The sequence below is a fragment of the Pangasianodon hypophthalmus genome, chromosome 10 (genome assembly GCF_027358585.1).
Source record: "Pangasianodon hypophthalmus isolate fPanHyp1 chromosome 10, fPanHyp1.pri, whole genome shotgun sequence".
Taxonomy (NCBI): Eukaryota; Metazoa; Chordata; class Actinopteri; order Siluriformes; family Pangasiidae; genus Pangasianodon; species Pangasianodon hypophthalmus.
This window is the reverse complement of record NC_069719.1, coordinates 7,854,281-7,879,871: the sequence shown is the minus strand read 5'-3', so window position 1 is coordinate 7,879,871 and position 25,591 is coordinate 7,854,281. Positions and strand designations below refer to the sequence as shown.

The 25,591-nt window shown below is 35.7% G+C and overlaps 3 protein-coding genes across 7 annotated transcripts in view; 2 read left to right on the top strand and 1 right to left on the bottom strand.

Annotated features, from left to right (window-relative positions):
* Positions 1–3,977, top strand: part of rbks (ribokinase) — a 40,179-nt gene extending 36,202 nt beyond the window's left edge. For all 5 annotated transcript variants that reach the window (XM_026944111.3, XM_026944112.3, XM_034307901.2 and 2 more), the window contains exon 9: positions 972–3,977. In XM_026944111.3, coding sequence (XP_026799912.2) covers positions 972–1,145 — 174 coding nt within the window. In that variant the 3' untranslated portion in view covers positions 1,146–3,977. The remainder of the gene's footprint in view (positions 1–971) is intronic.
* mrpl33 (mitochondrial ribosomal protein L33) lies at positions 3,846–11,068 on the bottom strand. Its single transcript, XM_026944107.3, has 4 exons — positions 10,929–11,068; positions 10,522–10,540; positions 10,127–10,233; positions 3,846–5,156 (listed from the first exon to the last, which is right to left on the bottom strand). The coding sequence occupies exons 1-4, from the start codon at positions 10,948–10,950 to the stop codon at positions 5,107–5,109; spliced, it is 198 nt and encodes a 65-aa protein (XP_026799908.1). The 5' UTR covers positions 10,951–11,068; the 3' UTR covers positions 3,846–5,106.
* Positions 11,069–24,258: 13,190 nt separating this feature from the next.
* The window catches only part of si:dkey-16j16.4 (uncharacterized), a 29,152-nt gene continuing 27,819 nt past the window's right edge, over positions 24,259–25,591 (top strand). The window contains exon 1 of the mRNA XM_026944186.3: positions 24,259–25,008. Coding sequence (XP_026799987.3) covers positions 24,940–25,008 — 69 coding nt within the window. The 5' untranslated portion in view covers positions 24,259–24,939. The remainder of the gene's footprint in view (positions 25,009–25,591) is intronic.

The following is a 25,591-nucleotide window of genomic DNA, read 5'->3' as shown; positions in this document are numbered from 1 at the left end:
AGCTTCTTTACTCAAACACCATTCTTCAGTGACGTTCGATGTCATATTAAAGAGAAATCCAACACAGAAGTAGTGGAGACAGCACACACTGCATTTCAGAATTCAAAGCAGCTATATAACGTAGTTGCGCTGAGTTGTGAGAGAGACTTGGTTCGGTGAGATGATGGCGTTGATGAGCGTATTAGCTTTGGAAGCTGATGTGTTAGAGCTGAGTGTACAGATGAGGAGGTGAGAGAGCACTAAAGCACTGATGCATCACTGTCTTTAAGCAGGGATGAAGCAAGGGCTAAACCCCACTGGCATGACTGGCAATAGGTAGTCAAATGGTACTGTGGGGAATGTAGGAAACAATTAACCAATAATTCTCTTATAATTTCATGCTAAAATTATAACAGTTTCCTAACAATGTAAATCATCCTAACAATGGACTCTACTGTCTGTCGCAGTCAGGGAAGCACTTCCGCTCTCTAAAGGCCAACACACACAGAATGAGGAGGAGTTTCTTCCTGCATGCCATTCGGGCCCTCAAACCAGGACAACACCTAGGACTATTAATACACAGACATATAAATACAGACCTTAGATTCCTCTGCACAACACCCACACACCCAACATTCCTGTCAACACAACATTTTTTGCTGTCTATCTTTTATATTTTTTATATTTTTTATATTTCTATTTTTCTTTTTCTAAACTGTAAGTAAACTGTTTTATGTCACCAGACAGTCATAAAACACATTTCACTGCAAGTCGTGTGTATGGTTGTGTGTGTGTGACCAATAAAATTTTATTTTATTGGATTTCATGATAAAAATAAGTCTAAACACCATTGAAGATCACATTAATTATGAAGATTAATATGCAGTATGCAAATCCGGGTGGATTTTTCCTTTAATACCAAAGACATTAAACTAAGATCTGTACAAATGAACACAATGGGTTAGAGCTCACCACATCTCGCTTTTGTGCAGGGTGCTGGCGACAGCTTCATGGGTGCACTGGCCTTCTACATGGCCCACTATCCGTCTATGCCTCTGGAGGAGATGAGCAGGAGAGCAAACCTGGTAGCTGCAGTGTCTGTGCAGAGCATCGGCACTCAAACATCTTATCCATTCAAGAAGGACCTGGCAGCAGAACTGTTTTAACCCCCCCTTAATACAGTGTCTTCTTTCTATAGGAATAAACTCTTACCTCAACCACTACATCGACTGAAAGAATTGTGTCTGATATGCTACAGGATTTTTTTTAGAATGTTAAATACTGTACATAGATTTATACCACAATTTTAATTCTCAAATCTGATTGGTCAGAAGGTGTGCATTATTTCTGCATGGCATGGCTTGGACAATAGTTCCAGCTGAAACATGAACAATAGGTTTATATTGATGCGCTCATTCTAATACGTTATTGTTTCTGTATTAACAGATCATACACGGGGACCGGTATTGTGGACATTCAGACTAATAATAAACTAATAAAAAAATGTGTTATTTAAAAAAAACACAAAAAAAAAGTAAAATCATTGATGTGATTTTTTTTTAGGAGACATTTATGGAAGGACTCTCGGATGTCAGGGCTTTGTAACAGTCACGGTGCTTTGTACAGCTTCCCAGCATGCAAAAGTCTTCAGGACAGAGGAGAGAGAGAGAGAGAGAGAGAGAGGGGGGCTAGTGAGGGAACAACTGATTATCTTGTCTATTATAATAATAAGTGATTAACAGGGACTCTCAGATGTTCCACAACATTACAACTATGAACTGGTAAAATGAGCGATGAGTTATTCATTAATAAACTCGATATTGTAATCTTTGGCAAATCACCGTGGTATAAGTGGAATAAAACACTCCAGATTGTGTTATACAAAAATAATCCACTTCAGGGTAGCATGACACCACCCCGGTGTGGATTATTTTCATATAACTGCACAGTCTGTCTTGTGTTATTCTGTCTTGTGTTATTATGTATGGGGGTTGTTGGACCAATGTGTTAGACCCAAAGGTGTTTGATTAAGATGAGAAATGGTGACTGTGAAGGTCATAGCATATGATTTACATCACACTATTCAGTGAGCCCTCATGCACTGCTGATGGGGACGGAGTCATCCTGGAAGAGTCCACTCCCATTCCAACGTTTTATTGTAGGATAAAGGCGAGCAGTCGGAAGAACTCTGCATTCATTTCCAGTGACTGTTCCCTCTAAGGGGTAAAATAAATGACCCCTGAGTCTAACAGAACCACTGGGCTTTCCTTTAATTTGTTGCCCATGAAATGTTCCCCATGAAAACTATTTTAAAAATGTAAGATTTTATCTAAAAGTTACTGAGCTCCATATTCAGTGCATAAACTGTATTCATTTTCTTTAGTATCTTTAACAGAATTTCAAGATGTAATGTTTACAAACTAGACTTACAGAATAACCACTTATTATTTTTTTTTTAATGTAACTGTGTGCATGTGTGTAGGCATGTCTTTGTCCCCAAAATAATAGGAACACATGACAGTTATGACTTTTGGGGACAATTCAGTGCTGTGTGCTTTGATTAAAATATTGGTTTTAGTCTCAAATGATATTAAGAACAGTCTTCAGCAAAATAAGTGTTATTACATGCTTCATCAAGCTGTTCAATGGTATTCTGGCAACAAAATAAGTGCCTTCACTGCCCTATGCTCTAATTTTTACAAGGTCAGCACCTTGCAGAGCCTAGTTACAACACACAGCTAATCTTGGAGTTTTCCTGTGATAAATAAACTCTTCAATTAAAACATAACAAATGAAAGAGTTATATTACTTACAGTAATTATTTCTCAGAAACAAAATACAGTAAATCAGAGTGAGAGGTAAGATCAGATAGAAAACTACATTCAGACATTTAGTAGATGTTCAAAGCTCTTAGAAATGGGTGTAAAATGACCCTTTTATATTTTTTATATAATTCATATTTATAATTAGCAGCTAAAGTCTGTAAGAATGGAATGGGTGTAAATGATATCCCCTTTACTTACCATGCTGTAAATGATAGGTGACATTTTGAACACTTTAGGCTGAGGTCTAGAGCTGACTAAGACATTGTGTCTTTTCCAAAAACATATCATTTTTTAACACATATTTCATTCAATAATATTGACTAATATTACTCACTCGACTAAATTAAATAAATTAATAATAAATGAATCCACTCTTGAGCCAGAGCCAATGTTTAAAAAAAAAATATTTGGAAAGAAAAGAGAGGACATCTGCTTTTCTGGAGAAAATGCGAGCATGTGGTGCAGATTGTGCAATTTTGGAACAAACTGTTCCTTATTGAGGGGTTAAATAGGTAACTATCATTCAGACATAAAGTGAACCATTTTATAATAAACACTACATTTACAACAAACTTCTGTTTGCCATTTCCTGACTATTACAGGGAAGGGTTTAAATAGAAATAAAATAGAAAAATATACCCTGCAAAATAGAAAGCAGGGCTTTTCATAAAATCAGACTGAAAAACAAGGTTTTAAGTGATAATCATCTTATTTTTGGGCAAAATCGTTGTTGCTTAAAATATGTAATTGGGTTATTTGGTAGATTTTTTATGTATTAGGATATTTTATGAAAGTATGTTAAAAATCCCACAGACAAAGCTATAGAAAATTGAAATTAAATCTCAGATTGATGCATACCTCACAGGATTAAACAATAAATTATAAATTCTCATTTTAATGTTAAATACAGTGTGCTACTGTTTTAAGTGTTCAAGCCCAAAAAGTAACATATGTTCTCTTTTTCAGATTTATTTCTCAAATGTGTGCTATGTGAATCATGTTGCTCCTATCGTGGTGCACGTAATAAATAATTTATCCACACACAGGAAACAAAATTTATTTAGCCTCAGAGTGTTCCAGTTAGCAAAACAACCAGGGGATATTTATTCTGAATTTGTCTGGTCAGGGCTTGAAATGCAGGTAAGACATATAGCTGCAAAAAAAAAAAGAGAACCACTTGAACAGAATACTTTCAGAATCACATTATGTTACATTAGTTTGGCTGTCTCATTTGGTCAGTGTAAGCGCTTGATAATATTCTCATGTTGTGACAAATTATCTGATAAATATCAATAATTTATTACAGTTAGAGACCTTTTAGTGAATTAGTTACAGGTTCTGTAGTATTAGTAGTATTAGTTAAATGAAATGCTTCCAAAAAAGTAAAGATTTTTGGTATTTAATATGTTTTTTTAAAAATCCAACTCATCGATTAATCACAAAATAATCAACAGAAAAATCAATAATCAAATATAATTGTTAGGTGCAGCCTTAGTTAATAATTTACAAACTGATTTTTAATTTATTAATAAGACACAGACAGTGTCATATCTACAGAACATCACATAACGGACACTTATATCTCATCTGCTTTTTTTCTAAATGATGTATTAGCGCCTTTTACACGTGCACATTTATAATTATACTCAACGCTTATGTCATCAATTATTTTTAGACTGATGTGACTTTTGCTCAAGAAAATTAGATCATGAATACAAAATATGAATTTATTAAGAGTTACTTGTAATACAGTAAGAACATTTTACTGAGATAAAATATATTTTTATTTTCTGGAATTTTTGAGTTACTTTTTTGGAGAATGAGGAACAATAATAATAAAAAAAAAAGCTGAGATTTCTAACAGTATTGTGTGATTTTGTTGTTTTTAATGTCTTTAAATAAAAAAAAATGAATGTTTATTACACCTCTGTGTTGCAATTCAGCCATTTCACCATTAAGATTTTTTTAAGAATAATTTTACATTTATTTTATTTCACGTATGCATTTTATTTTACGTATGAAAAAGATATCTAAACACTGACAAACGTATCTAAATGATCAGCCTCTGCAGTATTGCTTCTCAGTGCATTTCTCAATCCATCATGTTGTGGACTGATCTCAGGACGTCTGGATCCACTGTTGCACGTAGTCATGCTTCATATAATCGTGATCTTTTGGATCAGTTCAGTGTAGATCAGTGCTCTTACTCATACCTGCTTCTTAGCTACGATTTGAAACAGTGCATGTTCAAATACACAAGCCTGAAATTCTTCAGGTGAAATTCCAAGTGTCTGGTCCATGTTTAAAGAGAGCGGATCTTCTTCTTCTCAATGAACAGGACGTGCTTGTTCACTGCGAATGCAAATCAAATCAAATCAAATGACATGAAAGCAATTACATGAAACCGACTATTTATTTTTAAACCTTAAACACGTTTTAGATTTGATTCAATCTAATGTCGCTGAAAACAATCTAGTTTATCTAAAGCAGAAATACTGAAATCATACTGAACATCTCACATCATTTCCATAAAATAAAGAATGTACAGAAAGTCAAAGTACAAAGGACAAAGCCAAGCAGATAAATCACGTGAGAGGATTTCACGTGAAAAAAACACCAAACATGTGAAAGAGTTATGAGGTGTAAATGGATTTAAGTATTTTTTCAAAAAAACAGTGATTTATGGTTAAGATATTAGGAACAGGTTTGACGTAACTGATGAAGGCTGATGAAGCTTTTACAGAATTAGACAAAAAGAAGAGCAGTGAAATGATTTCAAATGATTTGTTTCATTTGCTTTTTGAACATATGGTGATGATTCACTCAACAGTACTAATAACTAGACAGGCATTTTCTGCTCAGTATTAAATCAGCAAAACAACAGCAATAAAATACAGGAATCTTCACAAGCTACTTGTAATATAGTAAGAATCCTTAAATTTCACAGTGATGCAGTGTATTAAAGTTTTTTTCTTTTATGGAATTTTAAATTAAATTTTACTCTTTTTTTGTGAATCATAAAAAAATACACTTTGTTGAAACAGTTCTTAATTAAGAACGTTCATTTTTTTATTATTTAAAAGTACTGGATTTAATAAATTTATTTTTAAAATAAAAACAAATGTTTAATGTCAAGCTGCATTTCAGCTATTGCACCAATATTTTCTTAAGAAAAACAAACGCAATAAAAAGCTAAATGTGCAGTAACAATATAAATAATTTCCTCATCTTAGTTACTTGTTTTTCTTTCAGTTACACTGCCAGTCAAAAGTTCCTGAACACCCTATATTTTGTTTAAATAACCATCATATTAAAAATATTATAAAATTTGGCCAAACAATAGATATAAGTGAATTAAAAAAGTATTATTATTATTAAATGTTTAGTGAAATGAGAAGTGTTACACATGACTATATTTTATTGGAAAAATCTAGATTTAATTTACTAAGTAAAGCCCAAAATCTAGTTACTCTAATTAAGCATTAGATACACCACATATATATTAGCGCTGTTTACACTTACTACTATTTTATCAGTAGGCTTTACAGGTTTACCCTCCATGTGCGCCTGCCTTTTATAAAGCCCTCATTCTGAGTTGCATTAGGATCCGAGAGCATGCGGTTATTAAATTCTATAAAGCTTTAGATTTGCTTGTTTAATTGCTATTCAGAATAATTGCTATTCTGGATCCTTTAGTTTGGTCTGTGGCAGTGAAAGTGATTAAACTGTAATAAGTAAGAAACTCCAGGTTGACTGACAGTGTAACCGGTGCTCTTCTGCATTAAAGTAAATTAAAATAGTAACACTTTAAAATCCAGTTCCTTAATTAATGCTTAAATACTTACTAATTTAGCAGTAAGTAATCCAGTGTTACCATAGTAATTTTTCAATAATTAAATAACTAAACTTATATTATTGTGAGGATATTGTTAAATATTGTAAATATTGTACTTATTGCTTAAGTACATATTTACTGACATTAATATTACATATTCCTTGTGTAAAATGATAAATCACTTCCCTTACACTTATATTAAAGCACTGGTAACTCCTTAAGAGTTAATAATAACTGACTGCTGATTATTGAGTATTATTATTACTGGAGTATTATTTAACAAACTTTTTGGAGCACATGTATAAAGCAAAACTTTGTATAAAGGGAAAAAAAACCTACAGTATGCTGTGAAATCACAATTTGGAATTGCAACAATTTCCAGAACTGTTTCAAAACTACCACATTTATTTAATATTTTAAACCATGCATAGCGTACTCGCTTATGGACAGTCAATTTAAGGCAGTTTTAAGGAAAAAAATAAAAATGCAAATCACTTAATAATATCATTATCCTGATTTCTGTTGCTCTAAGCTATTTGCCTTTCTCAGTGAATGTTTCTAGTATATGTTTACAACTTTGTGCACAAAATCCTAAATTAAATTCATATTTTTGTACCAGACTCCAATGAAGACCTTTTTTAAAATTAAAAGTTTAGATTTTATTATTATTTTTTTTAATACTAAATGTAGATTTTTTTATTACTCCCTAAATCAGCTGCATCATGCAACAGTCCTAAACTGTCCAAAAAATTATATATTTTTTTTTATAATTTTGATCAACATTAAATATTTTAACATTTTTGTTTATATACACATTAAAAGATTTTTTTTTAATTTCAGGTACAATGTTTTAGAAAGTGATATTTACAAAATGTGAATTTGTGTTTACGCATGAAAGGATTAAATGTGGCTTGTCTGAATGTGACTTGCAGTAACATTTGAAGATATTTGCACATGAAATCCGTCTTCCATATTTCTAATAATGATTTGTAAAATTAATGAATAATACCAAAGAGGGCATTGTGAGTTACTCTCACGAATCTCATGGGTTTTACTTTCTACAACCTAGACTAAGCTTTTTTCTCTGGGTATGACTGCTCCTTCCTCTCTTAAAACATGATCTCCTTTTCATCCACAATGGAAAATCTTGTACTTCCATATTTCATCAGAAATATTGTGGACTGTTACTCAGTTAATAAATAAATAAATAAATAAATAAATAAATACAGTACTGTGCAAAAGACTTAGGCACATGCAAAGAAATGCTGTAAGGCTAAGATGCCTTAAAAAATAATTAAATTAAATGACTAAAATTTCTACATAAAAATATTATAAAAAGCAGTAAACAGTAATAAACTAAATAAAATCAATATTTGTGACGACCCTTTGTGCAGTTTTATAAGGGAATTAACTGGTAAGTTTTGCTGAGCGTCTTGGAGAATCTATCACAATTCGTCTGTAAACTTTTTTTATACACTTTTTGGAGCACATGTATAAAGCAAAAAAAGGTTTTTAAATAAATACGCTAAGAAATAATAATAATAAAAAAAAACTATAGTACGCTGTGAAATCACAATTTGAACTGCAACAATTTTCAGAACTGAATGCAGTTATAATATCGTCAGGCAGCATAGTGAGCAGCACAGTTTATTTAGTTACCACAACTCTTTAAGTTTAATTCCTATTGGTAAATTAGTAAATTGGTATACTTTCATTAGCAATTCTTTTTATTTTATTCCATTCATGGAGACTTGATACAGAAATATCTGACTTTTTACTAAGTTAGTAAATCCTTAAGCATTAAACAAGGAGCCATGAAACAATCCATTACTACAATAATCTAAGTTTAGTTACTATATCATGACACTTTACATGACAAACGTGGTAGTTTATTACAGTGATTAGTAATTATTATAGTACGACTATGGAAACACTGGATTACTTACTGCTAAGTACTTAAGTGTTAATTACGGAACCTTAATTAAAAGCGTTAGCATTACGTTTAAGTGTTGTGTCATATTATTATGAAGTCAGATTTAATTACACCCTTGTTTACTTTGCCTAAAGAATACACATTATCTTTTACCTTTTTGTAAATAAAAATAACATAGTGTCAGCCTCAGCCTTTTTTTATGCAAATCCCAGCAGCCTTCATTAGGTTTTGTTTTTTTTTGTCTGAAAAGTAGTCTGTTACGTAATATACAAACATTTCTTTAATGTTAAATTTTTTGTTCGAAAAGTAATGTTTGGAAATCTAAAATGATTCACTAACACGGAAGTCATAAAAAATATATTTAAAAAAATAGGGTGCGTAAGACAGCTGGAAAGTACTGTATATAAGTTATTATTATTACTATTATTATTATTAATAATAATAATAATAATGATAATAATAATAATAATACATAAATCTATATAGAAAGAATTAATTATTTTCCATCCCTAGAATCTAAAATGTATAGATTGCAAACAGCTAAATTTGTCCACCAAACAACTCTTGCTAAATCTTGTATTCTGGTTCCTAAACACAGTTGCATAGTGATTACAGAGTTTCTGATAGCTTTTGTACACTTTTCTGACCACGAGCTTCAGAATGTTGAAGGCTGCAATCTGATTGGCTCCCATTTATCTACAATTTCATGCACTAGTTCTTCTCAGCTTCCGGCTGAAAAACAAGTTATTGAATATCGTGACACAATGAGCTTTTCGGAGCAAGATATAGACACTAGATTGAAAAATGTTCACTGTGTCTTTAAAAGTCATTCGATTTTGGTTTAAATCAGTGGTGTGTTAACGTGATCATTTGTCAGTCAAAAGGTCAGTTACTGTGAAGTGGTACTTTGCAATGTTTAGTGACAAAATCGTACCATTCTCTCTAGTAAAAACTACTATTACACTAAACCTCTTCACTAAACATAGTCTATTTAAAACCCACCTTGAACTACTTGCATATTAATCTTTATAATTAATGTACAACGTCCAACGATTTATTTTGTAAGACAGTCAGGGCTGATGTTTTTCAGTTAAGCATTTTTCATCGACATAACAACCAAACCTGAGCTTTATCCCTTATATCTGAATTTACTGATTTTTTTTTTATCCTAGTAAACACCATTTTAACTGCACTAGCAATGTCCTCCTGTGACGTCAGAGCCACAAAAAATGCTAACTTCTCACAGGAATGAATGAATGAATGAATGAATAAATAAATAAGCAAGCCCCAGTATCACTCAACACATCCCAAACATTTCAATATAAACATAATGAATGTGTTTCAGGGTGGAGTTTTCCTTTAATATATAATATAATAAATAATAATAAAAATAAATATTTCTTGTGTGTTCATTTTTTTATTCTTATTTTTTAAACTTAGTTATTTAAAGAGGCCAGGTTTGCATTTCACTGCAGGTTATATACTGTATATAACTGTGTATGTGACAAATAAAATCTTCAATCATGAATCTTTAAATATCTTTTGTTAACTTACCTATAGGGTCGTGTTTGCGCAACACCAGTTTTTCTCGGAGTCGTCCTCTCTTGGTGTTGAAGCAGTAACCTGTCCCTGCAGCACTCATCATCTGCACCAACACGGTCCTGAAATACAGCAGCACCCAGAAAATTCATAGGAGATATATATATATATATATATATATATATATATATATGTGTGTGTGTGTGTGTGTGTGTGTGTACGTATGTATATGTATGTGTTGTATATATATATATGTATTTTTTTTTTTTTTTACATAGTCTCTCTACAGCACCATAATGCACAACAGCATAATAGTAAGTCAGCAGAACAACATGACACTAGCAGCATTACAGATTTAATACACAGACAAAATGAAGTGTTAGAATTTGTAAAAGAGTGATATAACTTACTTTGATTTGCTCTTGGCGACTAAAAGTTTCAGGAAACAAAAAGAATATCTGTTATTATAACTGACATCACAATACATTACATCTATAATAAATAATTAGATATTTCATGCACGTGAGCAATGTGAGCCTATACAAATACACATATAAACCGTGAGTTAAGAGTATATTTATCTGAAAACTGGTGACATTCAAATTCAAATCTCAGGAATTCTGCGTTAGAAGGATTATTACTGGCAGGGATTATTTATTATATTAATACTGATATTTTCAAATGCAGCACCTTCTGCTTATGTAGCTCGCTAAGCAACTCTATAACTAGATACCCTACGCCTCACTTCGCAAAATTTATTTATTTATTTTTAAAATAAAATAATATATTAGCGGCGGTTAAATTTCTCTTTACTCACGGTTGACTGCGGTGAGAAACATTTTAACGTATTATTTTGCAGAATTGTTACGATAAAGTCACATTGAGCTGAGGTAGTACAACTTCCGTGAGAATTACTTTAAACTTCCGGGTTAAAGAGCCCACCCGTATTGTGACGCCTTTTAATGAGTAAATACGGCTCTGTGTTATTTTTTCCATACTACCCGTATTATGAAATCACTTCCTCCTGCGCTAGGCTTGGCTAAAGCGTGCACACCGATTGGACAGTTTGACAGACTGTCAGAATTCTCTTGGCCAATCGTAGTTCAGGGGGCGGGATTCGAATGATTGATGAAGGACAATAACGCCGCATAGTCAACTCCAGGACTCCAAGGGAAAAAAATTAAAAATAAAAAACTGAATAAAATAAATGCAATAAGTGGTATTTTAGGTTAAACACATGGTTTAAAGTTGTTACTCTTTTAACTTATTATTATTTAAATGTTTTTTTTTCTAAGCATAATAGGTTTTCTTAAATAATGCTTTTTTAAATTATTGGCACCCCTGCAGTTAATATTTGGTGTAATTCTCCCTGAAGAGAATTACATGTGGATGTCCTTTGCGTGTTTTGTAATTATCTAATGAAGTTAATCTTGTGAATATCTGTCTACAGTTAAATCTTGGGAGAAGCAACTTCAAGCAATAACATTTGGGTTAAAATATCTTGGAACGTAGGGGAATTCAAGATTCCATCAATCTTCACAAGAGCCCCGAGACCACCAGCTGCGAACCAGTCCCAAAGCACCAGTGATCCTAAATCATATATTACAGTGGGTTTTGGGGTTTTTCCCCGAATGTAGTCCCAGTTTTTCACTCAGCTTATTGTCAGAGTTGGCATCTAATAGTTAGAGTTGGCATCTAATAGTTGATTATGAAACTCAAGAGTAAACTAAACTGTGCAGTTCTGAAACTGTGATTTTTGGGGTATTATTTGTCTCCATCACCATCTTCCCCACAGTCCAGGGAAGCCGGTCTGGTCACGGGTCTGTTTCTTGGCAAAATTTTCAGTTGTTTGACAATATGTAAACATTGGATTTTTAGCTGCTTATGCTTATGCTTTTTTATCCATTTTTAGCCATCTGTCACTGTTCTATTTTCTGTTTGATGATGCATAATAGGATTTCACATTAAGAGTGATTTTATTAAAAAAACAATACTTTTTCAAGTTCGGAAAAGAATAGAGGGTAGGCAAATTATTTTTCCAATTGTTTGAGTGGAAAAATCAAATGATTGTACAATAATTTGCCCATTCACTTAAAGAGTGCCAGTTGAAGAGTTGTCCGTTCCTATACCTGTCTAAACAATTTTTTATGTTAATGTTGTTAACACTAAATTTATTTATTTATTTATTTATACAAATGTTAAATAATCTTTATGTAATAAAAAAAAATGTGTCTCTGGCACAAATGCCTCACAGAAATTGTATGCTTTCTTCCTTCTGTAATTTTATAAACCACCCAAGGAAGCAGATACATACTAAAACCACTATGACATAAATATGCATCATCATCATCATCATCTCCAGTAACTGCTTTATCCTGGACAGGGTCATGGTGGATCCCTGGAACACTGTGTGTGAGATGAGAATACGCCCTGGATGGAACACCAGTCCATTTCAGGGTGCAATGAACACATGCGTTGGCACCTAGGGGCAAGTTAAAGTCACCAATCCACCTACTGGCATGTTTTTGGGATGAAACTGGAGAACCTGGAGGAATCCAACATGGACACAAGGAGAACATATGAAACTCCACACAGACCAGCGGCTTGTGGAGATGTGAAACAGCAGCGCTCCCTGCTGTGCCACTGTGCCGTCAATAGGCATCATACAAGAGGAAAGTTTACTCTAAATTTGATGGTATGATATTATGAAAGATGTAGACCTGATGTAGACCCCAACTAATAAATAAATAAATAAATAAAGTCTACTATATTAATATTGGACAAGAAGGAGGTTGGGGAAGAGAGAGGGGAAGTGATACTGCAAAAACATGCACAGCGTGTTCAGGAAATGAATTTGTTGGACGGTGCACAAGGTGCCACCAGCTGGCAGGAAGTGTGTGAAATAGCCTGCGTCACTGAGGCCGAGACACAACACCCACGGCCTGCACTCTCCCATTCACGCTGCTAAATTAGGCCATGTTCTCCCTGCCTCTTTCTCTCTGCCACTGACATCAGCAGCACGTCATCAGGACTTGGTGTGATGGAAACCAAAGTGCTGAAAAAGGTCCAAGTATCTGCTAGCAGAATAATTTGTGCAATATCAAATATTCCCTCAGTCTAGCTTAAAAATAGACAAAAGGAGAAATGGAAAAAAAATATCACTTTAGTGTCCATGATGAGTTTGACATATCTGGATAGCTAATGAGTAATAAAAACTGGAAAAAAAACCTAGCAACTTCTTATTTGTCTTAATTGTCTTAATTTATTTATATGCAATAATAAAAAAACAGGACAATAAGTGAATAATGGAAAAATAGATGTGTTTTTGTGCTGCTGTCATAAATACTAGCTGGATGTCCAGGGCCCTAAAGTCTGTTCTTAATATTAGCTGAATGGAAATGTGTATGAGAGGGCAGGCATCTCTCACACACATCACTCTGAAATCCCACTCAGACTGTTTGTGTGCCTGAGCTGGCCGTGATGTCATGTCGAAGTGCATCATGTTGCCATGGTAATTCAGAGGGCCAGATGATGAATCTGTCACGGCCTCTCGTTGAGCCCTACACGTGCAACAGGTTTTTAAATTAAAGCTCTGGCATGTTTAGGGCTTATTAAAGACAACTTGATTGCATGATTAGGCCATATTTCAGGTATGGTTGAGTCAGTCAGGACTGCAGTAGCTCTGGTGGTTAAGTCAGGCTATTTTTACAACAGCTAAAGTGCAAGCTTGTCAAATACAACACTACATCATGAATTAGTTAAATTGTCTTGCATTTTCTCTCCTCCACACTATCCGCACAAGTCGGCCTTCTCCAGCATGTCAGAAAACCAATGGACGTCCTGCTGTGCTCAGCTTTTAAATTAACATTCATCGATGTGTTTTTGCGCGGAAGTGCCTGAATTATAGGCTGTGCGAATCTGTGTTTGTCAGTGGCAAATAAAGGAGTGACGCCGCCGCTTGCCCATCTGGCCTCCACTTTGGGAAGCCTTTCTGTTCCGTGACGCAAGAAGGAGTGGGAGTGGATTGCCTTGTGCTCCCACAGAGAGGTAAGGAAAGAAAAACGAAGGAGATTGTGTGTGTGTGTGTGTGTGTGTGTGTGAGAGTGCACTGAGCTCTGACATCCACCATGTAGAGGAGGAAGGGAAGGAGAGACATAGAAAAAAAAAGGAGTGAAAGAAGAGGAGGAATGGTCAATAGACCATAAACTGTAGGAGTGCTGTATAAACAAAGCAAGCAGGGAAGGGAAAGGTGAGGTTAGGATAGCTGAATCTAAGCAGCTAACTACACTAAAAGGATCTTCAAGAGTTCTTCGGATAGTCAAGGGTTCTAAGATTTCTCATGGTGTTCTCTATAAGAATTTATTGGTTCCCCGCAGATGGCCAAACTGAACCATTAAGGGTGTAAGATGGAAGAGAGTGAGGTCGGATTGCCACAAGAGGGCACACAGAATGTCAATGGACCTACCACTACTACTAGTATTACTACTAATACTAATACTAATACTACTAGTAGTATAACTACTAGTAATACTATTACTAGTATGAATACTGCCACTCTGACTATGAATAAAACTAGTACTATCCTCACCAATATTACCATTACTATGATTAATAATACTAGTACTATCATTACTACTACTACTGTTAATACTAGTACTACTAGTACTACTAATATTAACAGTACTGCTAACACCACTAATACAACAGCAACAACTACTGCTGCTGCTACTATTACTACAACTAAGAATACTAATCCTAGTACTATCCTCACCAGTATTAGTGTTTCTATGATTAATAATACTAGTACTATCATTACCACTACTACTGTTAATACTAGTACTACTATTATTACTAATATTAACAGTACTGCTTACACCACTAGTACAACAGCAACAACTACTGCTGCTGCTACTACTATTACTACAACTAAGAATACTAATCCTAGTACTATCCTCACCAGTATTAGTGTTTCTATGATTAATAATACTAGTACTATCATTACCACTACTACTGTTAATACTAGTACTACTATTATTACTAATATTAACAGTACTGCTAACACCACTAGTACAACAGCAACAACTACTGCTACTGCTAGTACTACTATAATTACTGCTGCTGTTACCGCTACAACTACTACTAATACTACTCTCACTACTGCTAATGCTACCACTATTATAATTATTCACATATTATTACAAAAAAAAACGGTTCTTAAAACTGTTACAAATGTGTGTACAGCATGTCTTCTGTGTGTGTGTGTGTGTGTGTGTTTTAATAAATATATCAGCCACTGTCTCCAATCTGTTGAAATATAGCTTATAATGGAGCAGCAAATGGGTAAATGAGCAGCCGAATGTAGTCTGCCTAGTGTGTAGTGTCTTTTGACCAATTAGCCTGAGCCTTGATGCTATAAAAAAGAGGAAGAACTACTATTCTGTTTGTACTGAACATGACTAATTGAGTACATCTCTCTCTACTCCTTCCTTCCCTCCCCAACCTCTCTCTCTCTCTCTCTCTCTGTCTCTCTCTCTCTGTCTCTGTGCTTGACATCCAGTGCTATCTTTAGAAAGCCCACACTATCTCCTGATTCAAATCTGTAAATCTGGTGGTAAAGTAACTGGTCACTCTTGTTTGCATTGTGTTGGTGGTCACCTAGCATCCAATATCAGTGTTCTGCCGGAAACTGCACCCCCGTGCACAACTGTCCTAAATTACATAGGTATGGAGGATGTAAGTAAGTATACACAGGAGCTAAAGTAGCTTCATATCTCTGTTTCTTTCTCATTCTGACGTGAAACAGCTCACAGTAGCATTAAGACCAGAAATGAAGCCAAGACATTATTATATTACCGATACTGCAGCGATATATTCCTGTTTCTTTTCTACACACTGACACAATGATGTGCCTGAGCACTGCTGTAGCCATGATGGAGCAGTCTCACACACACAATGTAAGTCAGGTTAACTTTCAGGATGATACACACTTGTAATTCTGATTGTTTTAAATCAGTCATAATTAAACTCACTGGGGAATGGGTGTCATGGCTGTGTAAGTCCAAGTTCGATCCTGAGTTCGGGTTACTGTCTGTGCAGAGTTTCTCATGTTCTTTCTGTGTACGCGTGGGTTTCCTCTGGGTTCTCTAGTTTCCTTTCACCTCTGAAAAACATGCCAGTAGCTGCACTGGCTGTGCTAAATTGCCCCTAGGTGTGAATGAATCTTTGAATGTGTGTGTGTGTGTGTGTGTGTGTGTGTTTGTGCATGGTGCCCTGTGATAGACTGGCTCCAGATCCATTGCCACACTGACCAGGATAAACTTGTTAGTAAAAAAATGAATGATGATTGAATGAATAAGTGAACATTTTGAAATATTTTAATTAAAAAAAAAAGTTAAAATGAAAAAAAAAAAGACTTTTTGTGTAGAAAGGAATACATAAAAAATAGCAGTAAGACATTTAGTGTGTAAGATCACAGACATCAACAAAGAATGGTCAAATAGTGTATGTTAAGATATTAACAGAGATATTGTTCTAAAAGCGTTCTGATTTGTCTAAATGCTCATGTCCAAATTTTAGACGTGCATGTCTGTGCTTCTTTTGTAGCAGAAGAGTTTTGTGTGAGGTGTAGGAACAGAGATGATTGTGGTGCATTGCTTAGTGTTCTCTGTGTAACCGTTATTCCTGCTGCTGCTTTCAGGTCGTCCTGCAACTCTTTTCGAGTGACTGCTGGTTTCTCTCTTTCTTTCCTTATCCTTAGTCTGACAGCATGTTGTAAAATAGCTTGCATAGAGCTCCTGTCCAGGGAAGATTAGTTGCGGTTTCATAAACCTTCCACTTGCATGTTATTGAACCAACAGGAATGTACTGACAAGGATGTTTAAGGTCTTTGCTTTGGCTCTGTAGCTTTGAGTGTTGTTTAGCAATGTTGTCTGAGAACTTACGGAAGAAAAAAATTACTTTTTTCCAAAATCAATTTACTTTTTAAACATATCTTCATTTATGCTTATGAATACATCCTTTTTTGTTCATATTTATAAGTATAAAGTGTGTAAATTTGAAGCGGATATACTGTATGTGCTGGAACTACTGTATGTTAAATAACAAAAAGAAAAGTGTCTGAGTATTTATTTTCCCTCACTTTTTATGGAATGAAACTCCATTAAACAATACATTTACAGAATTACTCTGGGAAGGATAAACATTTTGCTGTCTTTCTGTACTGCAGTCAAACCCATTTCCAAGCCGTATTAATGCATTAGTTTATATTAAATACTGCTTTTTAAAATGTGACCAAAGTAAAAGAGACATTATTCAGTTCCTCATTGAGTGATATCATGTTTTTCTCTCTTTTCTTCCATTACTGCATCAGCATTATGGTTGACCTCTCAAGGCTAAAATGACCTCATCTGTGTTTTATTGCACCAGATACACCACAGCATTACCAAGTTCACACGTGATATTTGTGCAATTCATGTTGCCAACTGTGTGTTTGTAAGTGTGTGTCATAGTCGAACATAGTGTCTTCCTGATTTGTTCTTATGTTGCAGAACAGAAAATAATAAATTGTCCTGGGAATATTTAGATTTTAATTAAACACTATTTATACCCACGAGCTATTTACAACCAGATGATAAATCTGTGTTGAAAGAAAGACATTATTTCTCACATTTGGTAATAGTTCCTCCTTCTAATGTCTTGAGAATCTGAAACAAAACTCAAATCAACTTCTGATACCAAAATTAGCTTTCTTTGGTTTCCTGTTCGCTAACCCAAGCTTTATATCCTGTACAGTTCTCGGATTATGTTTTATGTAAGCCGATGCTCTTTTTAGAGCGTTTGGGGAAAAAATAGCCATCTGGCACTCTAAAAGAGGCGTCTGTAACGCTCAGTGCCCACGCTTTCCACCAGTGGGTCAGTGGGTGAGAGAGGGAGGGAGTCTGCAGGGAGGAGTGAGAGTGAACAGGCAGTAGAGGAGGTAGGTGGCGTGGGCTCTGAGCACCTGGAGGGCCATCGGCCGCCAGGACAAGTAGGCCGAGGAAAGTTTTCTGCTCACACAAAGGGCAGGAAGGTCACACTTTATATTATGTCATCAGTTTATTTTTGCTCACTTTGGAACTAAGGTGGCCTGGAGCGAAAACATTCACATGGACTCCATAGATAGTGTGATATTTCTGTCTCTCACTCCACACCGTTCACTGACTGAGCAACTTTATTTGGATGAAAGAGGTGTTATGCCACTTTTTGTGCTAAAAAGCTCCCACCTACTTTCCATAAAACAAGCTGATACTTGTGAAACAGATTTCTGATCTTACAGAGGAAGTTGGGTTCTGGTGTGTGTAGAATAACAGAATAAGAAGTTTTGCGATATAGATTTTTGTAAACACCTTAGAGCACTTTTATAACTCATAACTTGCATAGTACATCATTATGTTGTGGGATTTTGGGTTCTATTTGCTGTGTACACAGAGGTTCGTGTATCATCTAACATAGTGTTTGCCAATCTAACTGCCACCTCACTTGCTCTGCGCTTATAATTGCATTCATTTTTATTAAGCACAATGTCACTACATGTACCGAATGTACTGAAAAGGACAAAAATGGTTAAATAAATAAATAAATAAATAAATAAATTTTAAAAAAAAAGTGTGAATTCATGGATCGCCTTCCAGCTCGGAACATACAGTGTACCACATAACGCAATATCTGATTTAATATTGCAGTTGAATTGCAAATCCGTCCAGGCTGAGGATGGAAATAGAGGATGGCTTCTTCTGTGTAAGTTTCAACCCGCAAAAAAACTGAGTATTGGATTAAATTCTGTAATAATAATGTGATCATAATTTAACAGCCATTAAAGAAAATGTTAATTTTTTTTTTATAGAGCTGTTCAGAATAATTAGCAATGAATACTCATTTACATTTACAGCATTTTGCAGACACCGTTATCCAGAGTGACTTACATTTATCTCATTTATACAACTGAGCAGTTGAGGGTTAAGGGCCTTGCTCAAGGGCCCAGCAGTAGCAGCAAAGCTGGGATTTGAACTCACGACCTTCCAATCAGTGGTACAACATCTTAACCGGTGAGCGGCCACTACTCAAATCAAGCACAACATGAACCGAGTCATCGCTCAAGCTGTGCATAAAAAAAAATAACTACAGACATTTATGTTTGCTAATTTGGAAATTATGTTTGTAGTGAAGCCTTTACTGGTTACTGGTAGTTCACAGTGTACTTGAAAGTCACACAGCTCCATCTAGTGGTAGTACAGTTTGGGAGCAAAACTTTTTAAATTATGTTTATATTAGAGATAAATATGTTTATACCTGTTGTGATTTAGTATTAAGGTTCTATCAGATATTCATTCTTATCCCAGATAGAACCTTATAATACTAAGCTCATGTTGTGATGTTTTCATTTTAATTTTTTAAAAAAATATTAGCTTATATAAAAAGTTATCAATTGATAACATTAGAAATTAAATTAACTCTGCTACCCTTATCTGTAACATGCAACCACATTAAGAATAAACTCATTATACAATGAACATTATACAACTATTCAAGTATAGGGTCATTATTTAAAAGCGTACTATACTATTTTTCGCTTTTTGTGTGTGTGTGTGTGTGTATTATAGTACTTTTTATTCCTTTCTACAATCAGAAAACTTTAGTTTTAAGTTAGCATTACTTAGAGGCTGGCTTGTTTTTGAGTTGAGGTTTGAGCTGATGTTTGCAATAAATCCATTCAAATCTAATTACCAGTTAAACACCAATATATATAATAACTTTGATAATGGTGGTTATAGTTTCCACTACACAATTTAAAAAAAATAGTTTAAAATAAGTTTATACCACAGCACTGTTGAATTCTCAAATGTGATTATTCGGAAAGTGTTGATTAATTTCCTTTAACAGCAGCTCTGACAGTAGTTTTGGCTGCAACATTTATATTAACGTGCTTGTTCTAGCCTGTTATTATTTCTATAGTACAGCATACGTTGGGGAATGGGGGGCTTAGTGATTAACACTGTTGCCTCGCTCCCCCCGGGTTGGGGGTTTGATTCCCACCTTCGCCCTGTGTGCGTGGGGATTGCATGTTCTCCCTGTGCTTCGGAGGTTTCCTCTGGGTACTCCGCCAGTCCAAAGACATGCAATGTAGGCTGACTGGCATCTCTAAATTGTCTGTAGTGTGTGAATGGGTGTGAATAGGTGTGAGTGTGTGTGGAGTTGTGCCCTGTGATGGGTTGGCACCCCGTCCAGGGCGTCCCCCGCGTCCCTTGCAACCCTGTGTAGGATTAGTGGTACTACAGAATGGATGGATGGATGGATGGATGGATCATCATTATCATCATCATCATCATCATCATCATGAACCCTTGGTGGTCCCCAGACTACAATTTGAGAACCATTGCTTTAATGGGGCTTTTTTGGGGCAGTCGAAGTTGAACCTGAAGGTCGTGGGTTCGAGTCTCAGGCCAGCAGGGATTGTAGGTGGGGGGAGAGAATGACCAGCACCCTCTCCCACCCTCAATACCACGACAGAGGTGAGACCCTTGAGCAAGGCACCGAACCCCCAACTGCTCCCCGGGCGCCGCAGCAAAAAAGGCAGCCCACTGCTCCGGGTGTGTGTTCACGGTGTGTGTGTGTTCACTAATGTGTGTGTGCACTTGGATGGGTTAAATGCAGAGCACAAATTCCTAGTATGGGTCACCATACTTGGCCACACTTCACATTTCACTTCACTTAATGTGTATAATTATTTGGACCCACACCACCCTCTAGTGGTGATGTTAGTACATTTTACATCAGTTTCACCCAAATTTCTCAGTTTCACCACAGTTTCACCAAAGTTTTCAGCTTCACCACAGTTTTTTTTAACAGCACACAAAATACAGTAGGCTATGTACATTAACCTACACTAGAGATTAAACTGACAGAGAATCTGTTGAAAATCACCAGACCTGAGGAGTGAATCAATAGGGCAGGGTCCATAAATCTGTAGAAAATTATTTATCTCCTACACATTTTTGGTTTAAGTGTTATATATCTTCCAATACACTATTAACATTCAGCATTCATCACAAAAGGGAATGACCCTTACATTCTTCATAAGGGTCAAGATAATTAATGTACAATTTATTATTCAACCTAAATCATTTTTAATAGTTTAAAATGGCAGCTTCAGAGATATTTCCTCACTAAAAAGACAGATGAAGATGGAGCGATGCCAACCGTTTTGCTTCCCGTAAATAACCTTTTGGTTCATGATGCAATCATTGTTTTCCTATGGCCTCATTCTAAACAACCCATTGGCACCAAGTCTACCAGATACTGTAGGTACTGACTATATCTGGCTGATATTCCATTTACAGATATGTATGAAAAAATAAAGTTAAAGACATTTTAAATATACTTTTAAACATACAACTTTTACAACAACCTATGCACATGCTTCAGATAAATAATTTAAAACATTAATACAACCTGCCTAAAGCACTTAGAAAACAGCAGTTTGCCTGTCCCTGGCCACTACACTCTACCTTGAAATATAATCACTAAAATACTTTAAAAACATATTATTTGTACATTAATGTGTGAAACCACTTCACTCAATTTCCATGAGTCATCCATTACAGGTTATGAAAAAATGTTCTTTTTATTTGTGCTGCACTACATTTAGTCAACCCTGTTACCAGAACACTTGAAATTCCACAAGTTACAGTTCAACGGGAAGTGCATCATCTGAATTTCCTGAAGATCACGGAAAGAAAAAACAAATCTCTGACTTATTCTCTGACTTATGATCGATTAAAAAAAAAGAAGTTCTGTCAAGGTCACTTTGAAAGTATAAGCTTGTTACCAAAATTATAAATTGAAAGTAATTTATGAATTTGAAAAATATCAACGTCATTTGAATGTTCTTAATGCCCTCATGACACTGGCATGTATGCTAATTAACCACATTTTATGCATTTTTCTAATTTTATGCTAAAAACGCAAACATGTTACTCATTTTAAGAGGAAAATGCAGCCATTGTCATCATAGAACCATAGAAAAATGAAATATTGATGCCTAACATGGGTTAACACACATTTTTAGTAATAGTACACATGCAAAGTCCGCCTAGATCAGTGGTGTCCAATCTAATCTGTAAATGGCTGCTGTGGCTGCAGGTTTTCATAACCACCAAGCAGGAGCCACACCTAATTCTTATTCTACCTGTTTAATCAGTTGATCTTGGTCTTCATTCTACTATCAAGTGTGGCTCTTGCTTTGTAGGAATGAAAAGCTGCAGCCACACCTGCCCTGTGCGTATAGGAATGGATACACGTAAAGATAATGGAATTATCTTTATAATTTATATAATTAATTTTTTAATGAAATTCTGAGAAGACTTCTTAGTTAAACTTCATTCATCATCGACATGTTGGGCTATTTTCACTCTAGTTAACAGTTTCCTACATTACCCACAATGCCACTGGTGGCTCTAGTGGGAATTATCCTGCAAACCAAGTACTCTAAGTAAATTTTCCTGAGCTCCGCATTCCAGTGTTGCTTCTTGGAAAACAAGGATCCCCAAAGCAAGATCATATTTGTATAGCCAGTCCCTGAATTAAAAAAATAAACATATACAGAAGAGTTACATGAATTATTTCTGTTCAATTACTGGTTAGAAACAATGTATAAAATAGGTCAGTTACTGTATCTTGTTTATCTTTGCTTGGTCTAATCGTGTTAGTAAAATTGGGCTGAAATCAATGGAATTACGTTAGAAATCTAACCTTACAAAGCTATTAAAACACCTTTTCACAAGAAAATCTACATATCAAGTAAAATCAAGTTTTACCAAGTAGTAAATGACGCAAAGGGAAATGTTCACCATCCTGTTGAGTTGAATGACCACTCTTTTTTTTCCCCCAAGTACAATGGATTGCAGCATTAGCCCTTGCTTCATCTCTACCTAATGAGAGTGACGTGAGAGTGACGCAGCTGCACGTTAGTCCTTTAGTCTGTCCAGCTCTCTCACCTCCTCATCTGTACACTCTGCTGAAATAGATCAACTTCCAAAGCTTCAAATTTCATGGTAATACCACCACCAACACCATCGCCCTGGTCATCTTGTAGCTCATACACTGATCTGATAGCTGAGTCTCTTCCATTTTTCAGCACAACTCAATCGTATAGCATTGCATTTTGGAATTTCGAGTCCAGCATTTACTGTCTACTAGATTTCCATGTTGGATTTCTCAGTAACATGACATTGACTGCCACAGGAAAATAGTCAATGAGAAAAGAAGCTATTGCTGTTTTATTTTTGGGAGCTAACAGTGTAAGCTAATCGTTACCGCTCTAGCAGTGTCCTCCTGTGACGTCAGAGTGGCACGGAATCACTAACTTCTCACTGGAATAAAGTACACTATATATGGCTAAAAGTTTGTGTACCCCTGACCATCACACCCATGTGCAGTTGAACATCCCATTCCAGATTTATTCCACCTTTCCTGTTATAATAAGCTCCACTCTTCTGGGAAGGCCTTCCACTAGATTTTGGAGCGTGGCTGTGGGGATTTGTGTTCGTTCAGCCACAAGAGCATTAGTGAGGTCAGGCACTGATGTTGGGTGGTGCAACCGGCGTTTCAAAGGTATCCAGTGGTGATGAGGTCAGGGCTCCAGTTCTTCTACACCAACCTTGTCAAACCATGTCTTCATGGCCCTCGCTTTGTGCACAGGAGCATTGTCATGCTGGAACAGATTAGCTCCATTGAAGGGAAATTGTAAATCTACAGCATACAAAGACATCGTATACAATCGTGTGCTTCCAACGTAGTGGCACCAGTTCAGGGAAGACGCACATGTGAGTGTGATGGTCAGGTGTCCACATACTTTTGGCCATATAGTGTAAACACAACAACCAACAAATCAGCACCAGAATCATTACACACATCACAAATATTGCAGTGGAAATTTATTTGTTTCAGGGTGCACTTTTCCTTTAAGAAGCCTCTCCATTACATTATCCGGGTTGGGAATTTCTCATGAGCCCTTTAAGAAAACAACACTGTTACGTCACCGCCCAGGAACCAATAGCAATGCAGGAAGGGATGAGCTGGAGAAAAGTAGCGTGTGTGTATGTGTAGATCTCCCGTAAGCGCTGCTGTGTGTGTGTATGCATGTGCGTGAGTGTGAGTGTGTGTGTGTGTGCGTGCGTGCGTGAGTGTGAGTGTGTGTGTGTGCGTGCGCGTGCGTAAGGGAGTGAGTGAGTGTGTGAGGGAGTGATGTATGGAGTGCGTGTGGGAATAGAGCAGAAAGGATTGCAACTTTTCGCAAGTAGTTTTGTTTTCAGGACAAGTTTGAGTTTTAGGCATTCGGGAAGGTTATTGAAAGGATCTGGGCTATAGGAGTGTACCTACATTAATACACACACACACACACACACACACACACACACTGAGTCCGGCTTGTCAGAGAAGATCTCCTGCAAAAGTTGCACATCGGATCTCTGGGTGAAGATGTCTAAGAGTTTGCAGCTCATTTCTCTGGGCTGCTGCTGAAGGCCATAAACAGGAAGAACAATCCGGGTTGATGTGCTCCATCGGCTCTGCTCTGCTCTGCTTTCTGTCTGGGGTTTGTTTTTTTATTATTATCTCTATTGCAAACCTGCAGAGGAAACACTGAAGCACTGATGATCATCTGAGCTCATAGATGATCTATGAGCTGAAGGTCTACTCCATACTCCAAGCATGGAAGTGTAGAGACAGAAGTTTGAATAGAAACTTAAAGAAAGAGAGAGAGAAAGAGAGAAAGAGAGATCAGGATTGCCAGCATGCTGAAGACTCTAACCAAAAAGCTCAGAAGACATTCCCTCAATGAAATCCACCCTTTCCAGCTTAAGGTAAGGAAAGAAAGAAAGAAAACATGTTTTCTAACATCAGTTAGCATGCTTGAATGCTTAGAGCAAACTTTGTGCAACTGCATAAAAACACAAATATTACCCCTCTGAACATAATCCATCTTTTTCATTATTAGGCACATTATTAAATTATGTACTTTACTATTTCAGCTATTTCCTGGAACTGTACACTCTTAGACATCAAGGTACCAAATGTGCTTGGCTCTGCAGTGGTCCCATCAACGCTACACCTTTTATACCGTACACCTGAAAATAAGAATACAGAATACCATTACAAATAATATAGGATGCATAATTAGACCACTAATTATGCATCCTATATTAAAATTATGCATACTATATTAAAAGCTAATTAAGCACATGCACCAGGTAAAAGATCCAACCCTCGATGGGATCACCCCAGAGACAAAGACAAGTACAGTTTGGTACCTTTATTTCTGAGAAAACTTTTTATTAATATAGTCATTTGATTCAATTTGACATTATTTATATGCGTGATACTTTTGATAGCTGTAGGTTGTGATTTCGGCCACTGTAACAAAATCACAGAGCCCACTTTAAGGAA

Coding starts and splice junctions, on each gene's coding strand:
- mrpl33 (XM_026944107.3), bottom strand. CDS start 10,950: ATGTTTCTCACCGCAGTCAACC. Junction 5,157..10,126: donor GCGCAAACACGACCCTATAG/GTAAGTTAACAA, acceptor TTGCATTCGCAG/TGAACAAGCACGTCCTGTTC.